A 27,803-nucleotide genomic window follows, 5' to 3' on the forward strand; every position below is an offset into this window, starting at 1 on the left:
TGTGCAGGTCCGTTCGGCAGTGATAATGTGCTGCCTGGCTGCTCTGCCCACATGCTTTAATCACACTTGCCCCCCCCTCTGCCCAGCACCTTTAGTGACACATGCCCCTCTCCATCACACCTTCTTCTTACCTTATTCTCCACTGCACAGCATGGGAAGATATCCAGCAGCCCACCGAGTACCATGTGACCACTGCAGTCACATGACCTGGCGTCTGAAGGTACCTGAGCTGAAGGGGATTTAGCCACTACCGATCCCCCTGCACTCAATAATTTTTTTTTAAAAAAAAGTACTTTTAAAATATTAGGGTTTTTTTCAAAATTAGGTCTCCAGAGGGGACTCGAGCCACCATGCAGGCCCAGGCAATTTGTAGCCGCCCCCTCCCCTCTCGGCGGCTATATATATATAATTATTTCTCATTTTATGAGGCTAATATCATATTAACAGTAAGGGACCAGCAAAAAAAAATGTTATGCCGCACAGTAGTGCCCCAGTTCACATCATACCTCATAATTGTGCCCCCAATTCATCTTATGCCACATAGTTTTGCCCCCAATTCATACTTTGCCACAGTTGCCCCCATAAATACATAGTATGTCACAGTTGCCCCTAGAAACACATAATATGCCACAGTTGGCCCCAGAAACACATAGTATGCCACAGTTGCCCCCAATATCTTTTATGCCACAGTAATGCCCCCATTGACTCTTATGGCCTCAGAATTGCATAAAAAATTTTTTTAGGACACTAATAAATTAATAAAAAATTATATAATTTTATACTTACCTCTTCTAGCAGTGATCCGGTCCGCAAAGGTGCTTGGGAGGAACTGCGCTGCCGTCACTGAACTGCTGCAGCTCTTCTCCGGCTGTCATTTTTAATCAATGACAGCCGGAGAAGTGCTGAGCTGTTGCGCTTGCGCAGTAATTCAGCTCTTCTCCGGCTGTCATTTAGAACAGTCGGACAGCCGGGATGCCAGGACTCAGGGGGCTGCGTGCCGGGGGTTGCCGATCCCTGGGCTAGGGGATAGTCCGATAGAACAAGGAAGATCATTTCAATGGTGGTGGGTAGCATGGGGAAGTTCTTTTGGGAGACGAAGGGTCTGATACGGGTGATGTTGCGGAGCTGGAAGCGACAGGGTTGGGCAAGAGATTGAATGTGGGGGATGAAGGGGAGGGAGGAAACAAGAATGATATCCAGGCAGCAGAGGAAATAATGGTGTTGTCAAATAGAGAGGTCAGGAGGGAAGAAGATTCTTGATGTAGGTGTTAAGGACAGAGTAGCACAAGATCTTCAACTGCTTGAACTGCTTTGCAAGATCTTCACCTCTAGCAGCCCACTTTCCGAATAACTTGCTACGTTCCTGTCACGTTACCAGAGGGGTTTCAACCAGATCCTGGTAGTTCAGCCGGGATTGGCGTTACTCTCGCTAGGGGCGCGGAGTCTAACAAGTGAAAGGTGTTCACCAGTGAGTCCCGCAAGGGAATATGGGCTTTTGCGGCTTCCACTTGCAGGTCGCGGTCCCCTAAGGAAGTTCCCAGTGAACCACAACTGAAGGAGCGTAGAATCAGTTAGGAATAGTCTTGCCACTTGATAATGGCGATAAGCCGGAACGTTCGGCAGCGTTGCCACTTGGGAGTGGGAATAGTAGGGTTGTTCTGCAACGTAGTCACTCGGGAGCTGGTTTGCAGAAATAGAATAAAGTTGCCACTTGGAAAGGCTATCGAAACTTCGGTAGCGTAGCCACCTAGAGGTGGTTCTCCCGGAGAGATAGCAGCTTGGGAAGTTGTAGAATAGCAAAAACACAGGAGCTGTATCCAATACTAGAGTCAGGGACTGACTGAAAGAACCAGCATTGAGTTCTGATTAGTGAGGGTAGATATAGTGCAGTTCCAATTAGTCAGCCAATAGAGGGCAGTGCAAGCACAGAAAAGGACCAGACAGTTCTGCGCATGCGCAGAACCAGTGGCGCCGGACGGAAGAAGGAGACAGACAGCGCTGGATGGTGCAGTAGCGTGGATCCAGGTAAGTAGGGAAAAGAAGGGCTTTGGGAAGAGGGATCAGCGAACACACGCGCCGGCTCCCGGGGAGATGGCGGGAGTCCGGCGTGTGACAGTTTCACAGTACTTGGTTGCACTCAGGACCTAAGCTCAGGTAGTAGCAGTTGTTGATCTAGCACTTGCCTGGTGGAGTGGACAGAACACGGTAGGAGGTAGTGAGCAACCACAATGTTATTGCAAGAATTCAGAGCCAGACAGGCAGGGGTTAATACAGAATGATCTGGCACTTGCCTGGTGAAGTGGATAGCACACGGTAGCAGGTAGTGAGCATCCAGGATGTCAATAGCAGAACTCGGGGCCAGACAGGCAAGGGTAAATGCAGAGTAACAGACAGGCCTAGGTCAGGAGCAGGATAAATCAAAAGTTCCTTTTAAACAAGCCAGAGTTCAGGGCAGGCAGAGATAAGATCCATTTAACAAGCCATGGTCAGAATGCAGGAGATAACAGCAGTCCCTTTTAACAAGGCAGAGGTCAGGGCAGGTAGAGATTTGAGAGCAAATCCGTTTAACATGCCGAGGTCAGAATGCAGGAGTAGACAAAAGTTCCTTATACAATCCAGGTCAGAAACTAATAGCAGAACAGGTCAGGGTACAAGGCACACTAGGTCAAGCAGGAACTATCACCTATACTGGAATGGTAACAGGAAGTGGTTTATAAAGCCAGCAAAGCCAATCAGAAGTTTGCTGGATGACTAGCTGGAGCAGTAATTGCACAGCTGATGCTTATAGAGAGTTGAAGCAATGCTGGTTACTATAAACATAACAACCAGCTGAATTAGTGAACTGCAGAAATGATCCTACACATGGGGGTAAATGTATCAAAGTGCGAGTTTGCCAGCGTGTTTAAATTGTGGCAAACACCCGCGAGTTTTGAAAAATAAACCTGAAATGTATCAAACTGCGATTTTGACACTGATGTTCAAAATCGCTGGTCATCTCTGGCGATTTTGGGCGATGTAAACACTCCCGAGATTAGCTAACTCTCCTGTGTTTGGCAAACTCTCCTGTGTTGTAACAGTGAGTTGTAAACACATCACTGTTACACTGACCTGTCATACAGCTGCCGGAGCGGCAGCTGTCAAAATGCTAAAGAATAGATCAAAGTGAAAAAAAAAAAAAGCGTGGGGTCCCCCCGCTAGCTCATTGCGCATGCGCTATGCTACTTGCGTAAGCTGTAATACTGTAAATACAGCTTACGCAAGTAGCGCATGCGCAATGAGCTACGTTACTTGCGTAAGCTCTATTTACAGTTTGATGGTACTACTAGCATGGGAAAATCACATAATACAGTAGTTAGAGCTTGCGCAATGAACGTAAGTCCTTTTTCCTAGGCTCCATGAAGCATCTGCAGCTCTCTCAACTCCTTTTTCAGTCATTGAATATACTGGAGGTATGAGACTGCTTTGGGAGTCCCTACCATTACTCCAAAGCATAAGTCGACTGGTAACCTTGCTTCTCCTTCAAACATGAGACAATACGCTGAATATTCAGTGGTTTCATTCATCATGTCATTGTAAGCATAAACCAACTGGCTAATATATTCCAGTGACCATTCTTTTCTGGAGTCCGACTTGCCTAACATATTGAGAAGGGTACTCAAGTCTCCAGTTGAAAATCTCCTTGAGAATTGTATAGAGTGGTTCTTGACTTCCAAATCCCAAACACTTCGCAAAGCTCTTAGATTAATCTACTCTCAAAGTCTTGTCCTTGGTCAGAATGGTTGAGAGCTGGCAGTACATAGTGCATGAAGATCTTCTCCCATAGCTTTAGTTTATAATAGTATATTAAACTCTTGTGGCCTGTGCATATTAGGTATAATAGTCTGTCACCACTAATACACTGCTGATGTATCCTTAATTTGGCTCAGGAAATCAGAAATTCTATGCACACCAACCCTAGAGGTCCAATGCTGGTGATGTTAACCAGAGGTGCAGATCGGTTTGGTAGTCTTCCTCAAAATACATTGCCCACAGGAATTGCAGTACTGCTCTATGTTAGTTCCCAGATGAGGCCATATGGTCAGTGATTAGACTGCTGATTTTATCCACTCCCAGATGTCCATGCTCATCAGAGTTCTCAATATCAACTGGTGGTGCTTGGAAAGTAGAACCAATTGAGTATGAAGCAGCCTTTGTGCATCACCAAGTGGTCATGTTGGCAGGCTCCTTCATCTTTAGAGCACCATTACGGCATCAAAGTCCTTCTTCACAAGCCACTTCACACATCCAGTCACTGAGTCTGTGTCACGACTGAGTATAGCGTACCTGCTATCGTTGGCACTACTCGAAGGAAGGTGCGGAGTCTAACGTGCCCCTGGTGTTCACCAGGGACCCCCGCAAGGAGGTATGGACTCAGCTGCAGGAAACATGCAGGTCGCGGTCCTTCCACGAGTCAGATAGCGAAGCACGAGAGGAATGTCAGACAGGCCGGTTCAGCAACGGTGCGGGCAAGGCAGGTACACGAGGAGAATCCAAAGGGGTAGTGAGTCAAGTCGGGTCGGTAGCGTTCTGGCAGCGTGGTACAAAGGGAGATCCAAAAGGGTTGTCAAGGCAATCCGGGTCACAAGGGTCACAGGCAAAATGGCAATAATCAGGAGGCAGGCAAAAGGTCAGGAGACAAGTTAAACACAGGAACACTGGAAACGCTGGAGGACAGGAAAGGACCTGAAACTCTGGCACTGGAGGTGGACCCAAGAGAGGCTTAAATGTATCCATTAGCCAATGAGGCGCAGCGCTAGTCATAATTTTAGCGCCATAGCGCTTCCGCAATACAGCGCCCCATTGCCTAGCAACGGGGACGCTACTGAATCTGTAGCCGGGTGGCCGAGCGGGGCAGAAGTGACGGCACAGCGGGACATCCGTCCCGATCGCTACAGGCGGCGCCTGACAGTCTGCTGGTCTCTCTCTAGTTGCTCAAGACTATGCTGAGTTAAACATTCCATGCCCAGGCAGGTCATGTAACAATAGAACAATGGTAGTCATTTTTTCAGTGGCTTCCAAGAAGTCAATGCACCCTAATTGCACCAGTACTTCTCCAAGGTGACACATACCATTGCCACTCCTTCAAGTACTCAGTAGCATTGTATCTCCACTATTCGTGTATATCTTCTCCAGCTGGGTCAGGTTTGAGCACCGAGAAAGTATGTAGTCAATTGTGACCTCTCTCACTGGGAGTTCTACCTAGTTGATCCACAAGCTTACTTAAAGCTATCAAGAATAAATCACTTTATCTAAGGCCGGCCTCCTCAGTAGGTCACAGCCTCTCCCCAAGTGGTTGGGTGGCAACGTTCTGGTGTTGGGTTGGATGTTTGAGGGGTTGAAGCTGCTACAACAGAACCTCCAGTCCAAATAATTTTCCAACAACCTCGGTCAGAAGATGTGAATTGCTGAGCAGTTGTTTCGATCTCACCAGCGACTCTAGACATCCACCAGTCTCAGTGTACCTAGAGTGCAGGTTAGAATAATTTCACTGTTAGATGATTTTCATGTCTTCACAAAAGCAGTGCCTCCACATGAGTCGTGTTTGTTCTTCAGGGTTGTAGCTTTTGGTAAGGTCCACCATGACTCTAGAAACCCCTGTCTGACTCACAGTAAATGACTAGTAATGAATCACACACACCAGATAAAAGCGGAAATGCGACTTAGCATATTTATTAAATGGCCTGAAAATTGGAAGGTCAGTAAATCAGTGGGTAACGAATAAGGAAAAGGGAGCGTGTCCTCAAATAAGTTAAAGTGGCGTCAGTGACTGTAACCATGAAATACACGTTCCATATAATAATATAATATAATAATACGTTGCACATACAATAATACAAATTCTGTGCAGAAGATTAGCATAACAGTAACTCAATTGTAGAGCATGAAATAATGACACAGTAGAAGAATTATCATGAACATTGATGACAATGGGATAAAATCACAAATCCTATCGCCCCTGTTTCTACACTCCCGGGGCCTAGCCTCCTTAGACAGGGGAACTCTGGGTTCAGGAATTACACTACAGAAGGTTCAGACATGAGACAGAGGATAGGGAGGGACATGCTCATTAGGGCTTATGGCATCCATGAATATTATCCCAAACAATAAAAAAAAAAGATCTTTTCTAAGTCGACAATCAGATATTTAAGAAGGGAAGAATACAACTATTGGCCTAGGATTGAACAACTATATAGCACTAATCACCACTTCCCTTCTAATTCACTCACAGCCATTTACTGTCACCACCAGTGATCACAATTAACCACAAGGGATGTGTGCAACCATTTTAAAATAATTTACAAAACTAAAATTTTGCTACAATTTAAATTTAGTTTAAAACCCCATTTCATGAATTTATTCATATATGTATTTAAACCACTGAGGTAAAAAAAAGTAAAATTTTTGTTAATTTCATGCATTATAAAATGTTGTTTTCGTCTATGTGATTTATATGCTGCCATATTGAGTAAAAAAAATATATTCTAAAATAATCATTATGAATGAAAACGAGGAAAGGAATATAAACTGCTGGGCCCCATAGCAACATTTTAAAGACAAGCCTTTTTTTATTCTGTAACCTGTAGCTGTTCGTACTCTGTATTAATGAATAACTACAGATAATCGGTGTTGCATTCCATCCGCCCCATACTGCCCTATACATATATATTTGGTAATCTACCCATATATCTAATGCTGTATAACTTTGCACCCATCCACTCATGATTTAAATAAACAAATGCACCTCGCTTTACTTTAACTATATCTGTGAGGAGTTTGTATGTTCTCCCCGTGTTTGCGTGGGTTTCCTCCGGGTGCTCCGGTTTCCTCCCACACTCCAAAAACATACTGGTAGGTTACTTGGCTGCTATCAAAATTGACCCTAGTCTGTGTGTCTGTGTGTGTTAGGGAATTTATACTGTAAGCCCCCAATGGGGCAGGGACTGATGTGAGTAAGTTCTCTGTACAGTGCTGCGGAAATAAATGGTGATGATGATGAACTATGCAGCCTTGCATGATGTTTCTTGGACTGAAAGGTGATGACCTCTCAATTGCCCACTGATCATGCAGGAGGACAGAGGAGTCAGCCTCATTTTGACAGCTTGGGAGGGCGATTGTCAGTTGGCTTGGGGGAGACAGGCAGATGGGAAATACATTACGATCAATTTATCATGTGACCCTGACACCAGGCTCCCTACATAATTGGTTCTATAGTGGCCCCATCGGTTGCTACGTATCTCTCTCAGTCTAACAGCCTGGACAAATTGCAACAACTGTCCAATCATTTGGAAACTTGCAATGTCAAAAACTTGGCTCTTATCCTTGGATAAAAGTTAGGTGCAATATTATTGGGTGTTATTATATACTAAACTGGAGGGTTCTTTGGTGTGGGATTTCTGTGGTTGTAATACTTAGAAGGAGAGGTCCTTGTGAAATACATTTGTTTCCTTTGTGTTCTCCACTAACATTCTTCCCTGTACAAGGTTGTTGCTAATATTAGAAACAATAGTTTGTTTACTCTCTAACAATATCACCTTCAGCTACAATTCTTGTTACTACGATTAGAAGCAATTTTTAGAATTTACACAAATGTGAAATCCCCCAGTCATGAAAATTTATAGGATTCCAATAGATAGCAAAGATAACCCCTGAAAGGCAATTCAGAATGTTCAATTTAACCTAAACAGCAAATACTATATTTTTAAAGAATGAAATAGGTACAAAACAATCAGACAGGGGTTTATTAGACATTTACATACAAAAAAGGACATTTGGTTAAGTATGATTTCCAACTGTTGCTTTTTTTGGAGCAAATCCACTTGTTCTTCATTTTATTTCAACAAATTGTTATTGGAACTTTCATTTTATATATGCATATTACATATCACACATCATAAACAGTGTATCAAAGGTAGAAAATACAGAACATTTTACTGTATAACTTTAAGGTTAGCAAACCCCAAAACAGAGTACCACTCTAAACAAACATATAAAAACAGGTACACATGAGAGGAAGAAAGAGGGGATGTAGGGGTGGCTGGCACTGCACTGGATCATTGCCACTAGATTTAGATGGTCACTAATGAAGTTTGTTGGTGGAAGAATAGGTAAATCACACTTCCCAAGTTGTTCTAAACATTCCTTGGGGTATATTTACTAAACTGCGGGTTTGAAAAAGTGGAGATGATGCCTATAGTAACCAATCAGATTCTAGTTATCATTTATTTAGAACATTCTACAAAATGACAGCTACAATCTGATTGGAAATCAGAAATAATTTTATATTTAAGCGGTTGTACACTTTAGGACAATACCTCAATAATTTAACCTGTCTGCCTCCTATAAATACCCTCTCCCCAGGAGGCCAAATTACCTGAAGATGGTACTCTGGATAATGGTGTTCACACAGCAATCCGGAGGACTAAACCTCACTATGTGCTATCAGTAGAGCTCTATGGAAGAGATATGGGTGACTTGTTACACCATCTGCAGCAAAATAAGCTGCTGTGAAGTGTGGTTTGTCTGCAGGTAAGGGGAAGCCCAGGGGGAGCAGGTTATATTAAGTAGGGGTTGTCCAAAATTAACGCCTTTAATTGTATATACATTTTTCCTGTTTCTTTTTTTATTTTAATTGGTCTTTACCAACCACATGCAGTACAAATAATACAATAATGGAGGATGGAGTTTTTAACATACAAGGATGATAATGTGACGTGCACAACTGCTACTTTAGGGTATATTTAATTATAACGGCAGCGAGTAGTGTGAATTCTAAATATGACCTATAACATGGAAACAGCAGCAAGTTGTCATGGGTCCAGGACAGAAAAACTGAAGACTGGTGTGGTTTGTGTAAGTGTACGATTGTGTAAGCTCCCAGATCTAGGTGAGATCTCTCATGGTTACCAGTTATACTGATTCTAAGAGACAGATCAATTTTAAACATGTCTCTCAGCACTATTTGCTCCATACCCTCACTCTTGCCCTGTATGCAGGATTCAATTGTCAATATTTGCTCTTACGGGGTATGTCGTGTAAGTTACCACTTATTCATACAGGAGTATTGCATTACATTACAAATGTATTGTAGTCATATCCAGTGGTGATATCATGTTGTGTAGGATGTAGTGTCCTAAGTTTGTCTACAGAGTACATTAATCTCCTTCCCACCACAGAACTATCTCAGCTGCCCTGTTAGTTACTAGATTTGCTTCATACTGCTGTGCTTTACAAAATGAACGTGTGTGTGCATGTGTGTGTTTCTTTGTTTGGAGAATTTAGACTGTAAGGTTCACTGGGGCAGAGACTTATATGAATGATTAATCAGTCTCTGTAAAGATTTGTGTAATATATTGGCAAAAGAGCTGGAGTATTCATTATGCAATGCAGGCTCTCACCTAGGGCCCAGTGGACACTGGGGAGGGGGTGGGGGCGGATTATTCTAATTCATTTTTTTAAACTGGTAATTAACTGCATTAAAAGTGATACACGCTATGTGAAGAAATATCAACATTACATAAGAGAAACAAAAGAACTTAACTGTGATTGCACAAACAATACTAGGCTGGGATAAATAACAAAGGGACAAGCTGACAATGTCTATTATTTTAAGAAGAAGGAGTCTATAGAAAGGGTGGGGAAGAGGAGGGGGGCAGACCAAGGAGAAAAGGGGGCAGCAGGTTGCCCGGTTGGGTAGCATTGAGAAGTCTCCAGGTGGAAGCACTGGAGAAGGAGAAGGGTCAGTCTTACAGGTTGAGCAGAGGTGAGTTGTGGAAGGAGGTCCAGAGAACACAGACATTGTTGAGGGACACAGGGGAGTTCAGGTACGATCTGGTAGGGGAACACATGGTGGTGAGGGTAGCATTGTGTTTATAAATTAGGCAACAGGCTTGTCCTGTCCATAACCACTTTATCATTATGTCTGTGTTCTATGTCTGCTTTCACATTTAACATCTCTCCCTTGCTACATTGGTAATTTGCATCTATACCCAAATCCTACAGTGCATCAAGTTTTGACAACATAATAAGGGATCACAAAAATGATAGATTTCCACTAGTACTGGTTATGCTGTGTGAGGGTATTCTTGCTTTTATAAAATGGAGGGAGGGTGTATTTAGACATAGATTTACAACAGGCACTAGGCAATATGACTATAATTATAAGGTTGTGTATGTTAGAATTAGGAATTACAAAAGAACTACTGTATGTGAAGGTTCATGTAGCCTTTCTTATCAGGTGAGCAAAGGGATTTGCAGGACAAGATAGTCATGTCTGTTGGCTGCAAAATTTGCATCGTCTTTTGGGAGAAGCTAGGTGAATCAGGGGCATATGAAAAGTTTGAGTGCAATTTACTTACGTTACTTACCCCCATGCAAAGACAAGTTTTAGTTTTGCAGGACAAGATTATTTAAATTAGATAAAGGGCTGGAGAGGGTGTATTTAGGGAAGGGGGATGGGGTATTCCCTGTTTTGCAGAAGGGGGCATTTTTTCTCCCTGTAAAAGGACTTGCGTTTTACACCATCTTTGAGGTGGCAGAGATCAGATCTCCTCTTATTGTTTTAATGGGATGGATTTTGAAGCTTCAGATTACACTGCAGGAAAACCCATTTCTAGCCACATTTCAACCAATGTAATAAAGTAGTTTTGTAAGAGAAAACCAGACGATTGAAAATGAATAGAAGGGGCTGCTCCTAAATTGTTCACAGTTCGGACTTTGAAGCGACATTTCCCTCTTTCCACTGTTTACTTTTTCAGGTAAATCTTCAAAAGGCTAAGTGCAGATTGATGTTTTGGAGACAGTTCCAAGGACCGGGAAGAGGACAGACACCTTAAAATGCATTAAGCGGCTAGGTACACTTGTAAATACAGAATCAATGAGAGTCTGGATTATGGGGGTTCATAAATGACTCTTACTGTGTTTTAAGCTTGAAATGAATGAAGTTGTGGGAGTACTGCATCTGTAGCATACCAATGGCTCACCTTATCTCACATTTTCTTTTCTCTCTGTCCCTTTCCAGTACTATGCTGCATCTCCTTCCCCAGCTGACAGTATCCCCTTAGGGTGGCACTGCTGGCATAGTTGATCTTTGCTGCCGTATCCATAACAGTCTGGTCCCACACATTGACAGCAGCCATTGTGGAACCAGCGATACCTAGAGGATCCAGTAAATTCGCAGGTTTCATGACATCGTCTCATAGGCATGCAGGTCTTAAAGTACATCACTGTGCAAAGACTGGACATGTTCACCGAAGATGGAGCAGGAAGAGCTGAGGTGAAGAAAAGAAAAAAACATCTAGTAAATGATGCTCTGATCTTGTACATATAGTATGTCACGTACTGTATGTGAGATTTAACATGAAACTGCTGAGTCTCGCGCCATGGGCTAAACCTTGCCAGCCAGCCGCTGATATAAACACGGAATCATGTGTCCGAAATGGGAGAACTTTAAGTAATATCAGTAATAAAAAGTTACATTGCATTGGCATTGCATAATACAAAAGGGTAATCATCATGCTGGGAAAGTCACCATCAAACAAAACAGACTCATAGCTTCAGACAGGGCACGTCCTAAGATGACATATGAGAACAGCTGCTGTTGAAAGAAGCCAATAACTGCTCCAGTACCAGCAGGAGACAAAATGCAGAGATATAGGGGCTGGTTTAGTGTTGGTGTAAATTTTGGCAGGATGCCATGTACCTCCCAAAATTGTCCCAGAATTAATTGGGACAAATTTTGCGGTGTGCATGCAAAAATGGGGCATTCCAACTCCCCAAGGGGCGTGCCCAATGCTTTCGAAGCACTAGTCTGCCTTCAACCTAATAATCTTCCCCTAATATAGCTTTGTACAGAAAATACAATACAAATAATTGACAACCTTTGTCAGTGCAGTGTCTGTGGAGTGTTGGGAATGAAATAGGTTGTGTGAGTAAAGAAAGTGTGTGAGGCGAGCGTAGGCAATTATCTCAAGAAGTTTGGAGGGGCATGAGAGCTGGGAGATGGGGCGGTAATTTGAAAGAGAGAGTTTAGATCAGAATTTTGTTATTTCAGAATAAGAGTAATCACTATGAGGAAATCATTAGAAGTAAGAGATTTACGCCAATGATATTCTGCTTTGCGAGAAAGTTTTAGAATATGTTGTGTTACTTGAGTGTGCCTTGGCTGACAGTGAAGTTGAGGCGGAGTATGAAGAGTGGCTGGAGCCACTTGATCAAGGGCTGTAGCTAAGGTTTGGTGAAAATGTCGTACTGAGATGAAAATGTAGAAATTGGGGAGAGAAGGTGTTGGAGATAGGTAGAAAACTGTTGAAAATGTATAGAGTTAAGATTTTTGTGAGTATGAAGAGTTTGACAGCAGAGAGGTTAAAGTACTGACAGAGAGCTTGTAGCTGATAAGGTGATGATCCAAGAGGGGGAAAGAAGTGTTAAGGAAATAAAAAACTGATCATAGTGTACAGAAAACAAGATCAAGACAGTGACCATCCCAATGTGTACAGTAGTCAGTCCAGTGGAAGAGGCCGAGGGAGGAAGTTAAAGAGAGTAGTTTGGATGCACAAGTAGAATGTGGATAATCAATGGGGATATTAAAATAACCCATGATAATGGTAGGGATCGTTAGAGGAAAATAAATGAGGGAGCCATGCAGAGACATCTTCAAGAAATTGTTGGTGTGGTCCAGGGGGGCAACAGATCACAGCAACGCGCATAGAGATTGGGTTAAGAATCCGAATAGCATGTACTTCAAAATATGTAAGCGTGAGTCATGGGACATTTAGTATAACTGTGAATCTGCAATGTGAGGAAAGAAGTAGTCCAACCCCACCTCTTTGTCTGCTTCCAGGTCTGGGTGAAATGGAGGCCACCATATGACAGGGCTACAGGTTAGGCAGTATCTGATTGTGTAAGCCATGTTGATGTTATTGCCAGAATGTTGAGGTAGTTTGATAGGAACATATTGTGTATGGAGTTGTTTGGTGCACACAGACTGATTTGTATTCCATAGAACACATTTAAAGGACTTTGAAATAGATGGGAGACAGTTGACGTGTTTGAGGTAGGCTGAATTTCTGTAGTGTTCTGAATAATATAATGGTGTGTTGGAGATGTTTAGGCGGTGGAGGGCTGGATTTGGTGATGTATCACTAGCTAATAGAATCAGAAAGATAGGAAAGATAAATGTAAGATATGTGACCTTTTATGTCCTGACGACAAGATGAGGATGTCACAGTGACTGAATACAAATTTCAATGTCTAGTGTAGTTAGAGAAGAAGTGCAGAGTTAGTTGTAGTAGCTGTAGCTTATTTCTGCATTATTTTCTGGTCTTCAGGTGTGGTTCAATGTTTGTTCATCTGTGTTGTTTAGCTGTATTTTCTAATACACACGTCTGTCCCCCTAGATTGAATGCCAAGATATAGTGAGGCTGATTTCAGAACAAGTTACATCTGTGCTAATTGGTCATCTGATCAGAGAGCTGGGGAAAAACAAAACTATTCGTCTTATTCAGGTAAAGCTGGGTACACACTACACAGTTTTCATCCAATAATCGGCTAAATCAGCCGACATACGACCGCTCATTCAAAAGTCGGGTCAGTGTGTGCAGGGACACAATGGTCGAGAGTCTGCCCAAATGGACGATTGTCGCCTCATTTGGTTGGTCGTACAGTTTAATATTTTCGTTCCAATCTCGTTTCCGCTGTGTAGTGTGTATAAACTTCCGACCAATCCACAACAGTGAGTATGAAATTACAGTCATTGCTCACGACAACATGGCTGTAAAAAGTCGCTAAAGGGACGTCCGCTCTTCCCTTTATCGTCCTAAACAAGGCTAGTGTGTATGCAGTCCATGGACAGAGCGATCGGAACATCGATCGCATGTAAAATCGCTCCGCATAAAAAGTTGGTTGAAATTTCTGTAGTGTGTACCCAGCTTTAGATGAGTGCCAAGCCAAGGTCATAGAAAATGCTTCACTTAGCAGCAATTTAACACATGTTATAGACAATTCCTGTTACATACTTTAAAAAAGCACAGTTACCGAGATAAGAAGTACAAATTAATGAGATGAGGTTCAGATTAGGAGAGAATGAGAATTACAGAAGTTGATGTACATACCTCGGGATAAAAGAGATGAAAGGTGGTTAGTAGTTGTGTTGTTTAATTGCATTTTCTAACCCTTTTGCCCTTTGTGAGTAAAACACTTTGTGCAGAAAACACACATCTGCCCCCCCCCCCCCATACATCTGTCTCCCTGACTGAAAGCTAAGATAGGTGCAGATATGCAGAGAAGAAGGTTTTGCTGTGTATAATAATTTATGGATATATGGCTTACTGGATATTTGCATACATATATTCTCTCCACATCATAAAGCAAGCAAAATAATTTCTGGCAGTAATTACATATCTTAGGATAATATTCAGTATATACAAAAAATAAATCATGCTCACCTTAAAAATTTACTTTGGTGTTGCAAAATATAGTTATTCCAGATTTTAATATTAGCAAAAAACATATGAAATTTTTATATTACAATACTTTTAAACTGCTCAGAGTATTCTCTTGATACCCAGCATTACAAATGAGCACTTTGTATGATGGCCAATTCTGAAATGTAGCCATTGGCTCCTGATTTTTATTTTTTGCATTATTTAACAGTGTTCTGAAGCACTTATGTCAGGAAAATGTAGAGCTGGCAGTGAATACATACTAGCTCCAGTTTATTAGACGAGGCTTCATTAGGAAATATATGAACATTTACTAGTTCTATGTTACCCTTCATTCCCCCTGGCCTACTATATATAGTGCATTTTTTTTAAAGTGGGGAGTGCTGTCATGCTAACTAACTGGCTGTCTGTACTTTATGCTCCTCTCACTCCCCCATTTCTCTCTTACCAGCTATTCACATAGAAGCAGGCTGCCAGCTATGTTGCTCATTATAGAGAGAAAGTGATTGGGGAATTAGTAGGACTGCCAGCTGATATTACTGGAACAGCTAATTAATTGTTTCACTAATATCTGGCAGTTTCCGGAGAGAGACAGGAAAGTTTTTTTATAGAGAGAGTTGGAGACAGAAGGAAGAGGAAAGAGCTGTGCTTAGAGTACCAGGGATTGTAGTGGAGTGATACGAGCTTTGAGGGTTGGGCACATTTGGCCCTGAGGTGGGCCATCATAACCAAATAAAATTTCACTATTTGGTACTCTTGCTAATGATTCTGATGTCACAGAGCATGTGGTCTGTGTAGGCCGTTAGTCCATGATGTCTTGACATGAAAATTTCATCGCTGTTGCTCCGATTTCATAATGTGATTTGATGCGTCTCACGAAAGGTAACCTGCACCCCCCTTGTGGGACCATAGATGGCTTGAAGGGGGCGGAGCCTGATAAGGAAGTTTGACTCAAATACACAAGGCAGGAAGGGGGGGGGGGATGTGCAGGCACACCTGGGGACTAAGAAGGCCAGTGGGAGTCTTACTAGGAGAACCAGGTGGGGAAGGTTAAGAGCTTGCAGGGGCAGGGACAGGAAGTCAAGGGTCAGTATCGAGCAGAGATTCACAGCTGAAGCAGCCATAGCCATTGCTGATCAGGAAAATCACAATTACTTGAATTCCGGCAACAAACATGCCTGCAAATAACCAAGAACACACTGCTAGCAGCCGTCCAATAAGGCAGAGGAACCCATCCAGGCGTTTGATTGAGACACCTGACATTGAGAAGTCTAGCCAGGCACAAGCATTACACAGTAATGGCTATGGGTCACAAGTGAGCAAGAGAAGGAGTGCAGCTACAGGCAGAGCAAAAGGTCAGAGAGCAGCCAGGATGAAGCAAAGAGGCAAGGAAACCTCAACTATCTTGCTTGAGCCAGAGGCAGGACAAATCCAGCAAGCAGCAGAAATCATCACAGAGCAGCAACACATGGTGAGTGAACTGTCCCCCCTCCCACAACCTACTGAACAGGGTCAAGGGGCTGAAGATGATGATGATTCGAGGAAAGAAGGCAGCTTAATAGGGCTACAGCTTGAAAGGCTGTGCAATACATCCTCATCACAGCATTCATCTCTGACTTGCATTACCACAGTTTTACCCGCCAATGGGGGCTATGTTCCGCAGACATGGGGAGCGAATGGACACAGCCTCAGTAACGGCATCGAAAACCCGGGATCTTGGATATTCATCGCCCCAACACAATTACACGGGCAGTCACCCAGCTATGGTCCTCCGCCTCCAGTTCCAAGACAGCAAGGATGGGGGCCCTACGCCGGATTAGGTCATCAGCCTGCTCCATAGCCCTATTATCCCCCACGGTTTCCCTCTCCCCTGCGGCGCAGATACCAGCGAGAGAGAGGGCGCAGCCAAGATCGCAGAGAGTGCAGGCATAGAAGTATGGAGCAGAGGCATCAGCGGCATGGTAGCCGCAGATCGGCAGGGGAGCACAGTCGGCACAACTCGCCTCAGGGCAATGAAGCTCGGCCATCATCCAGGCATCAAGAAAAAAGTTTGCATCAAGAGAGAAGATCGCATCAGACCAGACATCAGTGCCCATTGCATCGAGATAGGAGCTCACACAGGGCGGCTGCAGGTGCCGGGTCCAGCACCGCAGCAAGAGAGGGTCATCGCCAAGTCCACGCCAATTCCAGCGGGACTCCAGCAGCTCGCCATCGCTCACCAGGGGCCACATCCAGCCTGGTCAGCGCTCTGGAGGAACTACGACGAGGCCTTTTGCCTGAAGTCGCAGGGTCAAAAGCCAATTCATTTTGGGTCAAGGGACGTAGACATCTGGTTAAACTCCCAGGGCAGTGCAGCTATGGAAAGAGGGGGTGCATCAGCAAACCCGGGGGCAGGGAGGCCTAGTTTACAAAGGCAAGATAGACTTAAGTGCTGGGCATTCAACAAGACTCAGTGTACAAGGGCGCAATGCAAGTTCAGGCATGCGTGTATTTTTTGCGGAGGAAACCACTCCACAAACGAATGCGCAAGGAAAAAAGGAGGCCATCAGGCTGCCTTATCCGGCGCAAGTGGGCCTAGCAAAGGCAACTAGCCCAATAAGACTAGACAGGATGTGGGTGTGGCTGGCCGAGTATCCTAAGTGGTATGAAGCCGAGTTAATTTATGAGGGATTTAAGGTAGGGTTTAAAATTCCGGTCAGGAGGTCAGTTCCTCAAAGGATAGGGAGGAAAAACCTAAGGTCCATCAATGCGCACCCGGCAGTGGTTAGAGAAAAAAATTGCTAAGGAAATGATCTTAGACCGAGTTGCCGGCCCATATGTGGAGCCCCCCTTAAAGGATTTGATTGTCTCCCCCCTAGGTTTGGTGCCTAAGAAGGCATCAGGGAAGTTCAGGCTCATCCAGCATGTGTACTTCTCAGAAGGAGCGTCAATTAACGACGCGCTCGACAGCGAGCAGTGTTCAGTCCAATATCAGTCATTTGACAGTGCAATCAAATTGGTTAGAGCACATGGCAGGGGTGCCCTTATCGCAAAGCTGGACATAGAATCAGCTTTCCGGCTCTTGCCATTACACCTGGACAGTTTTAGGCTGATGGGTTTTCATTTTGACAGCAAATTTTTCATTGATAAATGTTTACCAATGGGTGCGCAATATCATGCTCATACTTTGAGGTTTTTAGTTCCTTTCTGCAGTGGTGTTTCGAAATCCGTACTGGGTCAAAATCCGTGGCGCATTACTTAGACGATTTTTTATTAGTTGGTCCTGCAAAGACAGAGCAGCGAGTTGTTGGGAAAGCTCCAGTGCATGTTTAGGGAATTCGGTGTCCCTATTGCTCAGGAAAAAACAGAGGGCCCAAACCCAATCATATCTTACCTAGTAATCGAAATTGACACCGACAGATTAGAGTGCAGGCTCCCAGCAGACAAGATATCAAGGCTCAGTGAGATGGTTGGCAGGTGCATAGAGGCTAGGAAGGTCACGCTAAAATAGATGCAGACATTGCTGGGGTTGCTGAACTTCACCTGCCGGGTGATACCGATGGGCCACATATTTAAGAGGAGGCTGGAGAGAGCTACAGCAGGTGTAAAAAAAAAGCACCACAGGATTCGCATTAGCAGGGAGATCAGAGAGGAACTGTTGGTATGGGACCGTTTCCTACACGAGTTTAATGGGGTGCGTTTATGGCCCGCAACAGAGCAGCCTAACTGTGAGCTGCAGCTGTTCACAGACGCAGCAGGGGTAATAGGTTTTGGATCATATATGCAGGGGGAATGGTGCGCACAAACATGGCCAGAGGATTGGGTTGCTAGCGGTCTCACTAAGAACCTAGCTGCGCTGGAATTGTTTCCAATAGTGGTGGCATTAGAAATTTGGGGAAAGAGGTTGGAGAACAGGCATATCAGGTTCTGGTGCAACAACCTGGGGGTGGTGCAAGCCATTAACAATCAGTCAGCATCATCCCCCCCGTGATTAGGCTGCTTAGGTGATTAGTTGCAAGGTGCCTGCATCAGAACATTACATTCAGAGCAAAGCATGTCCAGGGTGAGCGCAATACCATAGCTGATGCGCTCTCACGACAGAAGTGGGAGGTTTTCAGAGAGGTTGCTCCTCATGCGAAGCAAGTAGGCTTACCATGCCTTTCCCATCTTTGGCAGATTGTCAACCCGGTCTAGGTGAGCTGGTGGTGAAGTCCTTGGCGCTAAAGACATGGAGAACTTATAGTGCAGCTTGGGACAGGTGGCAGCAGATATTATTGGCATTCCTGGGTGAGCTACACACAGCCAGGACTTCGAAGGCCAGTGTTAGCAACATACTACCCGCCATTGCCTTTTTCTTAAGGCTGAGGGGGAAAGCAGATATAACCAAAGCATTCATAGTGTGTACAATAATGAGAGGCTGGGCCAGGAACGAGACTCGGAACCCGGATCCCCAGGAACCAGTGACAGCAGAGAGGCTGAGGGAGTTAGTAGGGATAGTTAGTTAGTAGGAGGCGAATATGGATCGTTGAACACCCCTATGTCTATTGGGCGGTGAAGCGGGCTTCAAATAGGCCATACGGGCAACAGCTAGGTCTGCCGAAGGAAGCAGTCACCGTTAGTTGGCTGGGAAAAAGAGAAATGGGGGGGACCTCAGAAAGGAGTTGCTAGAGGCAGAAGAAAAGGGAGTTTTACACCTCAGGGGTAATGACCTGGGGATGAAGAAATCTTTAGATTTAGTACAAGGTATCGGGATAGATTTGGTGTGGATGAAAGACCACTAGGGTGCTGTTACATTAGTATGGTCATATAACATCCCAAGGCTGTCCTGGAGAGGTGCGAGGAAGGGAGCGGGCATTGACAGAGCTCGTAAGAGGGTGAGTTCGACCATAGGTAAACTCATTTCCGCGTGTGGCGGCATCAGCATACGGCATGAAGACATTAACATGAAATGTATTGGTTTTTATAGGAGAGATGGGGTACACCTGTCAGAGGTCGCGCTAGACTTGTTCAATAATGCGATACAGGAAGCGTTGGAGGTGTTGGCCGGTTGGTGTCACAGCTTGGTGGTGGGGGCTTCGGCCTCATGAATTGTTCATGAAGGCCTTGTGTGGCAGTGGAAAGCGGTGCGCATGGTATAGCTATGGGGGGGGAGCCAGCATTGGTGCATATTCACCCCAGAAATGCGGCCGTCTGCCCGGCTCCAGCTTCAATGGTTGGGCCTCTACGGGGGCGTGCCAAGGGAAAAGAGGGGGTGTGGGCACAAGATGCGGGCTCCAGGGGGCATGCTTGCGGTGCTCACATGGTGGGCAGAACACGCACCCCATAAGGTGGAGGAATTGGTAAAAGGAAAGAGAAGAGATCTTTGCGCACTGCTTTCCCTGCATTGGTTTTTGATTTTAAATAAAACTGTGACCGTTATTTACACCAACACCAGACTTGCGTTTTTCTTTTATTTCACAAAAGGGGTTGTTTCCTCCTGCTGGATGCCAACAGGTAGACATATCCTCCCTTATGATACCTATGAGAAAATCATGTTGCCCACCACAGACATAGGTGAATGAGAATGGAGGAGGGCGAGTCAAGTTAGAGAAGAATTAATACAATAATTTCGGTACATCAGATATCAAGGCCAGCAACACTGTAACTAGCCATTTCTTCCTAGATACCAAGTCACTCACGTGAGCCAACTATCATAGCTGAAAATAAGTTTGAGATTTTTATTTGTAATTTTTCAATTGGTGATATATAACGTAAATAAGTAGATGACACAATCTCTCTGGTGTAGCTAAAGGCAGCTGTGGACTAGCACTGAGCCAGCAATAGTCCAGGTACTGGTCAGATGTGTTACTAATACACGGACCCTGGGCAATGCAATGAATTCTTTCAGATGGTGTAAGCACTCAGGTCTTAGTGACTTCTTATTACTGTACCTGAATGTGCGCCAAGAAGGATGTGATCCATGTGAGATTGCTGACTGAACTCTTTAGCCACAGGCAGTGTGTGAACTGTCCAATCAACAGCCGCATCTCCTTGCAATTCACACAGGGAATGGAACAGAGAAGGCAATGGGACAGGCAGCACCTCCAACGAACTTCTCCGGGCTGCATGCTTCCGACTTCCCTTGTTTTCACTGCACAAACCTGAGGAACGGAAAAAGGTAAAGCAAAAAAATTGAACATCTGCACCAGACTATTACCAGAATCCTCTCCAAAAAGTAGTCTATAATGTAATCAAATAATTTTCAATTTCTCAATGGAACGAGGGTATCTGCTAAAGGGCACAGGACAGCCATGCCACAGTGTCACCACAGACCTAGCCTTGACACACACAGTGTGATCATTATTTAACACATTATGATATCTTTAATTATATACAAGTAGATTTTTATACAGCTTTATATATCCACATTATCAACCAATACCCTGAGTGGCCACTTCAGTGGGTACATATAACGAAGAGTGAGTTTCCCTCAAAATAGCCAGAATTTGTCAGGGTATAGACTCAACAGGGTTTGGAAAGTACAGCACAGGGATCCTGGCTCATGTTAACACCATTGTGTCATAGTTGTTGCAGCTGATGGTGGATCTCTACCCCAAATAACTTGTCTATCTCATAGAAGAGATGCTTATTGGATTGATATTTGGGGTCATCCGATGGGGGACCTGTCTTCCCTGTCAAAGCTCCATGTGTACTTGTGTTTCTTTCACCCTTCTTTCGTACATAGGGCCTTTACAGAAACTTGCTATGGGGCCCACAAATGTCTAGTTATACATGTGTTAATCTGAATTCACTGTCATGTTTCTGGACATTCTCAGGACTTTCTCAGCCTTGTGACATAGATCATTATCTTACTGGAAAAGACATTTCACAGCCTCTGCGCTATGAAGGAATTCACCTGGTCGGCAACAATATTCAGATATTCTATGGCATTTAAACATTACTGTAAAGGGACCTAAAGTGTGTCACAAGAACACACCTCACACCAATTGATCACCACCACTAGCCTGCTTTTTTGACACAAATTTGGATACATGGACTAATTACATTTTTTACCAGATTCTGGTTCTCTGATCAGCATGCAACAACCAGAGCCTGCTTTAACAGACCAGATAATGTTTCTCCAATCCTGATTTTTTTTGTCGCATTGGAAGGGCCAATGTAATCCAATAAACTGTCCACTTAGTGTATAGTACACATTGGTACACGTAAACAGACTGCTTTAGGGAATCACAGCATCTCTATTCCTCCTTTGCTGATGTCAGCTGCCTCCTTGGCGTCAGAAGCTGCCACTGAACATGGGCAACAGCTATCTTGTCTCTTTTTCCAGCAGCGAGCATGAAACTAAAGAAAAACAGTGGTCTGTATAGAGTTACTCAAAACTGATATAAACCCCAAGAGTGCCCATGCAGCATAAAAGCAAAAGCCTGCTCTAGAACCAGCAGAGGAAGGACCTTGGTTAAGGTAAATGGTGAAGGACAGTTATGGCTGCCAGCAGCTGACTGCTCTATGATTTCTACTATGACCGGTTCATGTTTTGTGCCTCTGCCTTCCGATGTCTTTCCTCATTCCAACTGTACCAAACCACCGGAAGCTGCACAGAAATGACAGTAGCCAATGACTGCTCTATCAGAGGATTATACTGCTGCTGCCTAAGATTAACAACAATAACCATTGTTATTGAACTATATTGTAAGTTCATTGGGCCATAGCCATCTTTACCTTCTGTTTATGTTATTGTATGGGATTTGTTTGTGTCATGATTCCCTCAATGTACAGCACTACATTATATGGTGGTGCTTTATAAATGAAAGATAATAATAATAATAATAATCCACAATGATGTGAAGCTGGCATACTTACCTACACAGCTGCAACACTGTTCCCACAGACTGCCCAGACACAACATGCATTCCTGACAGCAGGGACAATCCTCTCCTTTAATGTTGCACTGGCAGAGCTCCTGCAGAGAGAACATGGGAAGGCTCAGTGTGACACACAGAAGTCTTGAACTCTGTCCAGGAAACTTGGTAGAGGAGACAGGCCACAAATGACAGGAGAGGTTTTATGTGGAAATTATTTTTTCCACAAGACAAACACATCTGACGACAGAAACCACATTAACTGCTATGAGATCAAGCAGACATCACATCAGCTTTGGATTCAGACTACATTATTTATTGGCTTGTAGTGTACATGCTTTCCTACAAATGTTATTAAAGCAACAGGGAACTTCTGGTCAAAATGCAATATTTCTGGCAATGAGACTGGGGAACCCAACAATAGAGGAGTGTACCTGATTGAAGAGGTTATCCCAGTGTAGGATGTGGACCGATCACATTTATGTTTTTTTTTTATTCAAAATATCTATCCATATTGTGGGCAAATCAAGTAAAGTCAGAACACCAGGACAGTGGTCTCATAAAGCTTCTGGTCACTTCCTACTGACGCTTGTAATAACTGCTCAGACAGTAATGTTGAACGCCTCTGGCTACACTGTACGGTATATGCAGGGCCGGATTAAGGGAATGGAGGCCCCTGGGCTAAGGGGGCCTCCATTCCCCCGTGAGGGCCCCCCCGTGATCCGAGCTGCCCGCCTCCCCCGGCACTTACCTCCTTCCCCGGCGCGCTGTACGCTCTTTACTGAGGAGATCTCGTGAGAGTGAGACTCATGAGATCTCCTCAGTAAGGAAACTACAGCGCGCAGGAGAAGGACCACAGTGAAAGTGCTCAGCAGCACTGATCGCGCCAGGGGCGCCCCCGCCCCCGACCGATCAATACTGCTGCTGAGCACTTTCAAGAGCCCCCTGGATGCCATAGGCCCCTGGGCTGTAGCCCAGTTAGCCCTATGGTTAATCCGGCCCTGGTTATATGGAACAGCTGATCCAGTAATCTTACACACAACATATATGAGCCCTTACCTGCAGCAGACACTTGCTGACATCACTTGCACAGAGAGCTTTGTTACATCCACTTACAGATGAGATGCAGCATGCAGCAGCAAACAGGAGCCCCACTGGATGCCATTGTCTCACCTGCCATAATTAGAGACCACCAATGATGACAATGCTATATCGCTGTGTACCTACATACAGTGTCAGAATGAGCATACCTATATTACTACATATAGACTTGGGGCTGTCTAGTTCAGGTTCTTTGCTAACATCATATTCGTGACACACACAAAAAAACTCACTTGTTACTGTCACTATGTTATCCTCCACCTTGTGACCATGAGCCAGTCACAATAAATGACTAACATAAGACAATCTGATTTTATAATAATAAATGCCAAGTATAAAAAGTGCCAGTAAATAAATATTTTGATAAGTAAAGAGTAATTATATTATTTTTCAGTGGCACCCTGTGGTACCCTCACCTTTTGCTCAAATGAAGAACAATCTGGTCGTTCACCACATGTGCCAAGTAACAGGATTTGGCCAAATGTCTACAGCTAAATTGCACAGTTTTGATATTTGAGTTATCGGACCAAATACATTGTGAATTTGGTTGCAGACTCTTTTCACCAATTCCAGGCTGAGGGGAAAGATCTGTGGAAGCTATTTCTATTTCTCATCTAGCTGGATCGAATCAGATACAAGAGGATAGGAGCTTTACATTTACATTTAGCAGTATGGAGCCATACAAACCAGCACAAATGTGGCCAGATTAAAGTTCCCTTCCAAGAAAGAAAATCATATGGAGAAAGCAAGGACACATATGCGGGGAGAATATGCAGGAGGAGGCAGGTCTATAAGCTATCTTAGACCCAGAATACAAAGACAAATTCTCAGCTGTGCTTACACCATATACATAGGTGGGTACTATCTAATCCTAGCATGTGCATTTACATCTTCTGAGTTCTGACACATCTGAAAAAAAAAAGTTTAGTGGTCATCAAAGGAAACGTTTTTGTGCAACCTCTGGCTGTAAGAATTATATGTGGTTTGTTAAGGGAGGTCATTTTCCATTCCTTCCTTAGAGGTGTTGTTGTGAATGTGTTTATGTAGAGCGTTGGGGCTTTACGAGCTGGATATATTCTCAGTGTCGCAGCGTCTGGTCACTGAGTGATGTACAAAATAATTTCAAAGTTTACACAATTAACTATACACATATCTTCCTGGGTAAATATATAAGCCAAGAGCAGGCAGACTAAGCACTTTGGACGTTTCTGGCATCTAAATTAAGCAAGGTTTTGATTTGTTTACTTTGTGACTATGACTAGGCATCAAGTGCCCACTTGTCACTGAGTGTTTTATACTTGGCCTTATCCTTATGTAAATTGGGGGGGCACTTATTTTGCTCAAATTGTGGTTACATAGTAGTTATTTTAAAGGGATGTTTGAAATTGCTAAATTAGTGGTTTTACCTGTCTGGTGCATACAAACGTGAAGCTGGCAAAATATGTTTTATAGTGTATACTGCTCTACTATAAATGTTTATTTTAGTTCATCTAAACTGTGAGAAGGGTGCCGTGTGCACATTCAGACAGTGAAGCAATTTACAACAGTTCTATTTTCGGCAAATATAATTTACAAATGTTTACCTACTGGTTTAAGAAATAAGTAATTTTAGGAAGGTAAGATATGAAAAATATTTTATATTACACATTTGTTCAATTTGCTGTTTTTGAGAATGAAATTTTAAAAGAACACTTTGTTCCAAATTCTACTTTTGCAAAGCGACCTTCACAAGCTCATTCAGCAGCTTTGAAACGCTGGAGTTCTAGAAGCTCGAAATGTGCTGAAATGTCTTTCTTCCTCGCAGACACAGCCACAGGAAGCTGGATGCTTAGGAGGGGGGCATGTATGCAATAAGTGCAGTGTGTAATATATGAACTTAGGGCGCTACGGCCTCAGGTGACATAAATGCTAGCTATGCGTGATCTGAATATAATTGTATAGGCGTGTAATATTTACCAGTCATAATTGTGAACCTATGTAGTGCACAGATTTCGAAGTTACATTAAGGACTGCATTCAGAATACAGACACGCTCATTTGCAGTTCACCGTTGAGCAAACCGGGCATTTGCCAGGAACTAAAACTCCCCTTTGAAACCAGGTTAAGCTCGCAGTAATTGTATCAGTTGGTAAAATTCTATTTTGCAAGCTTGGAAATTTTAACAACATATTATTTGTCACAAGACCATCTGACAGTTAAATGACTTTTCTGAAGACATAAAGCTGGCCAATTTTTGGTTTTATTACGTTTTAATGTGCTAAGGACCATATTAACAGTTTTGAGAATGAATGAACCCACATTTAATATTCGTGAACCTCATACCGCACACTGCTCAGCCTCCTATTCTCCATGCACTAAGCAACATAAATTATAACTGATATAGGTCATTTAGCACAACAATACCTAAATAAATACAAAAAAAGTAAATTAAATGAGCATAAAACTATTTCTCTGCAGCCCATAAAGTGAGTGAGGCATGTATCTGCCTATGCTCTTATTGTACTGTAGCTACAACCCAGAGAGCATTCTCACTGTAACCCAGACATTGGAGCCCAGATCTTATAACTTACCCTCCTCTCCATAGTCCCCTACAATCCAAACCTCAGGGTCAGTTGTTTTCTCTGTCCTGCTGCCTCTGTGATGTACCTTACCCTGTGTGGAAAGATTGTGTGTGGCAGAGGAGGGTGATGCATAAGAAAAGGGGGAAGTGGGCTGAGTGTTAGGAGAAAGAGAGGGCCTGTGCGTAGACGAAGGATAAGGGGGGTAGTAAGATGAAGGGGGAAGACTGCCGCTGGGAAACGGAGTATCTATGGGCAGTATGAAAAGAAAAACAAGGCACATGTGGAAAAGATTATAGTTTGGATGGGAGCCAAGATAGAATGTAGAGCTGAAGTTAGAGAATAAGCAGCTACAGGGGGAGGGTAGATCAATGGGAATGAGGGGAGAACACTCAGAGCCAGGTGGAAACAGCTCACTCTGCAACACAACATAATGCTGCACCTACTGAGAAATGGAAAATTACAATTCATAGGTTTTAAAAAAAAACTATATATAGCATCCTAGTTCCACCATTTTGGGTGTCAATTTTGTCACATCCCAGTACACAGTAATCATTTCTGCAGAGCCATTTACTGAAGTGCGTATGAGTACTAGCTGTTTTATTATTGATATTACAATAAAGCAGGTCCATACGAGTGATTTAATGTATATTTTGATATTTGAATTTTGAATAAGTAACTCAATGTTTTAACCTATGTTGTTTTAGTGATCCACAAATCTTTATTTTTATTTTTATGTAATGAATATTTTCCTAAAAAATAATAATATTTTTTGGGTTGATTTTACAGATTTTGTTTTTATTGGAATCAAGGGATGATTATTTCGTGCCTCGGTTCTCTGATTGACAATCTTTCTAATTAGCATATTTTGATTTTTTTGGTCATCCCTGGGTAGCTTTAATTCTTAGTTTATGGATTGCTGATTACTGACCCATGGTTTGTGGTTAGTATTTTACTGATTACTGACCGTACAGAGTGGTTGTCAGGTGCCATCTCCGCGCTCTCCACAGGCGCCGTAGACGGACACCTTCTCTCCGTAATCCACGTCCTGTTGCCTAGCAGCAGAACTCTATCTCGGCTCACCTGTCTGCAGCCAGCATGTCTAAACTGCCTAATCTCCCTAACCCAATCAGGAGGCACATTAGGGTATATAAGGCAGCCTCTGACACATGTCTAGTGCCAGAGTATTGGTTCTTCCAGCTCCAGCTTGGTTGTTCCTCCTGTGTATTGACTCCTTGGCTATTGTTTGAATTCTCTTCTGGATCATCCCTTGTTCTTCGCTGCCTGCACTGGTTTTGACCCTTGGACTGTTCCTGACTACGATTTGCCTTCTCTCCGTTGTACTATGCTCCTCTGGTTTCGACTCGGCCTGTTTGACTACTCACCATTCACTGCACTGGTAACTATCTGGGAGAACCGCGACCTGCGCATCACACGCAGCAAAGCCCAAACCTCCTTGCGGGGGTCCCTGGCGAACACCGGTGGTGCGTTAGACTCCGTGCCTCTCAGTTTAGTTGTGCTAATACCAGTCAGTGATATTCCTAGTGAAAGTCGTGACAGAATACTCTGGCCATGAGTGGACCGGAAGAATCTTCGGCCCACTATTTATTACTGCACCTGGGTCAAAGAGTGGAAAGGCAAGAATCCAATCATGCACAATCGCTGCAATGTATTCTGGGAGTAGTCTCCCGCCTGGACTCTCTTCAAGCCTCGCTACCTACTCTTTCCACGACCACTTCATCCTCCACTGCCTCGGCTCCTATCATCTCTTCTAGCACCGCAGCTGCCAGAAGCCTCCGCATCCCTCCTCCTGAGAAATATGATGGTGAT

The 27,803-nt window shown here is 43.7% G+C and overlaps 1 protein-coding gene across 1 annotated transcript; it reads right to left on the reverse strand.

Moving 5' to 3' along the window:
* Positions 1-7,755: 7,755 nt before the first annotated feature.
* Positions 7,756-26,281, reverse strand: LOC142157423 (twisted gastrulation protein homolog 1-A-like). Its single transcript, XM_075211187.1, has 5 exons — positions 25,986-26,281; positions 23,375-23,488; positions 22,317-22,416; positions 20,387-20,596; positions 7,756-11,306 (listed from the first exon to the last, which is right to left on the reverse strand). The coding sequence occupies exons 1-5, from the start codon at positions 25,995-25,997 to the stop codon at positions 11,059-11,061; spliced, it is 684 nt and encodes a 227-aa protein (XP_075067288.1). The 5' UTR covers positions 25,998-26,281; the 3' UTR covers positions 7,756-11,058.
* Between the last annotated feature and the right edge of the window lie 1,522 nt (positions 26,282-27,803).

This window comes from Mixophyes fleayi, chromosome 1 (genome assembly GCF_038048845.1).
Source record: "Mixophyes fleayi isolate aMixFle1 chromosome 1, aMixFle1.hap1, whole genome shotgun sequence".
In the NCBI taxonomy this organism is placed as follows: domain Eukaryota; kingdom Metazoa; phylum Chordata; class Amphibia; order Anura; family Limnodynastidae; genus Mixophyes; species Mixophyes fleayi.

Excerpts from the sequence above, each read along its gene's own strand:
- LOC142157423 (XM_075211187.1), bottom strand. Across the intron at positions 20,597-22,316 it reads ACAGTGTTGCAGCTGTGTAG|GTTTGTGCAGTGAAAACAAG; the intron begins GTAAGTATGCCA and ends TCCGTTCCTCAG. Across the intron at positions 11,307-20,386 it reads CCTTCTTGGCGCACATTCAG|CTCTTCCTGCTCCATCTTCG; the intron begins GTACAGTAATAA and ends TCTTCACCTCAG.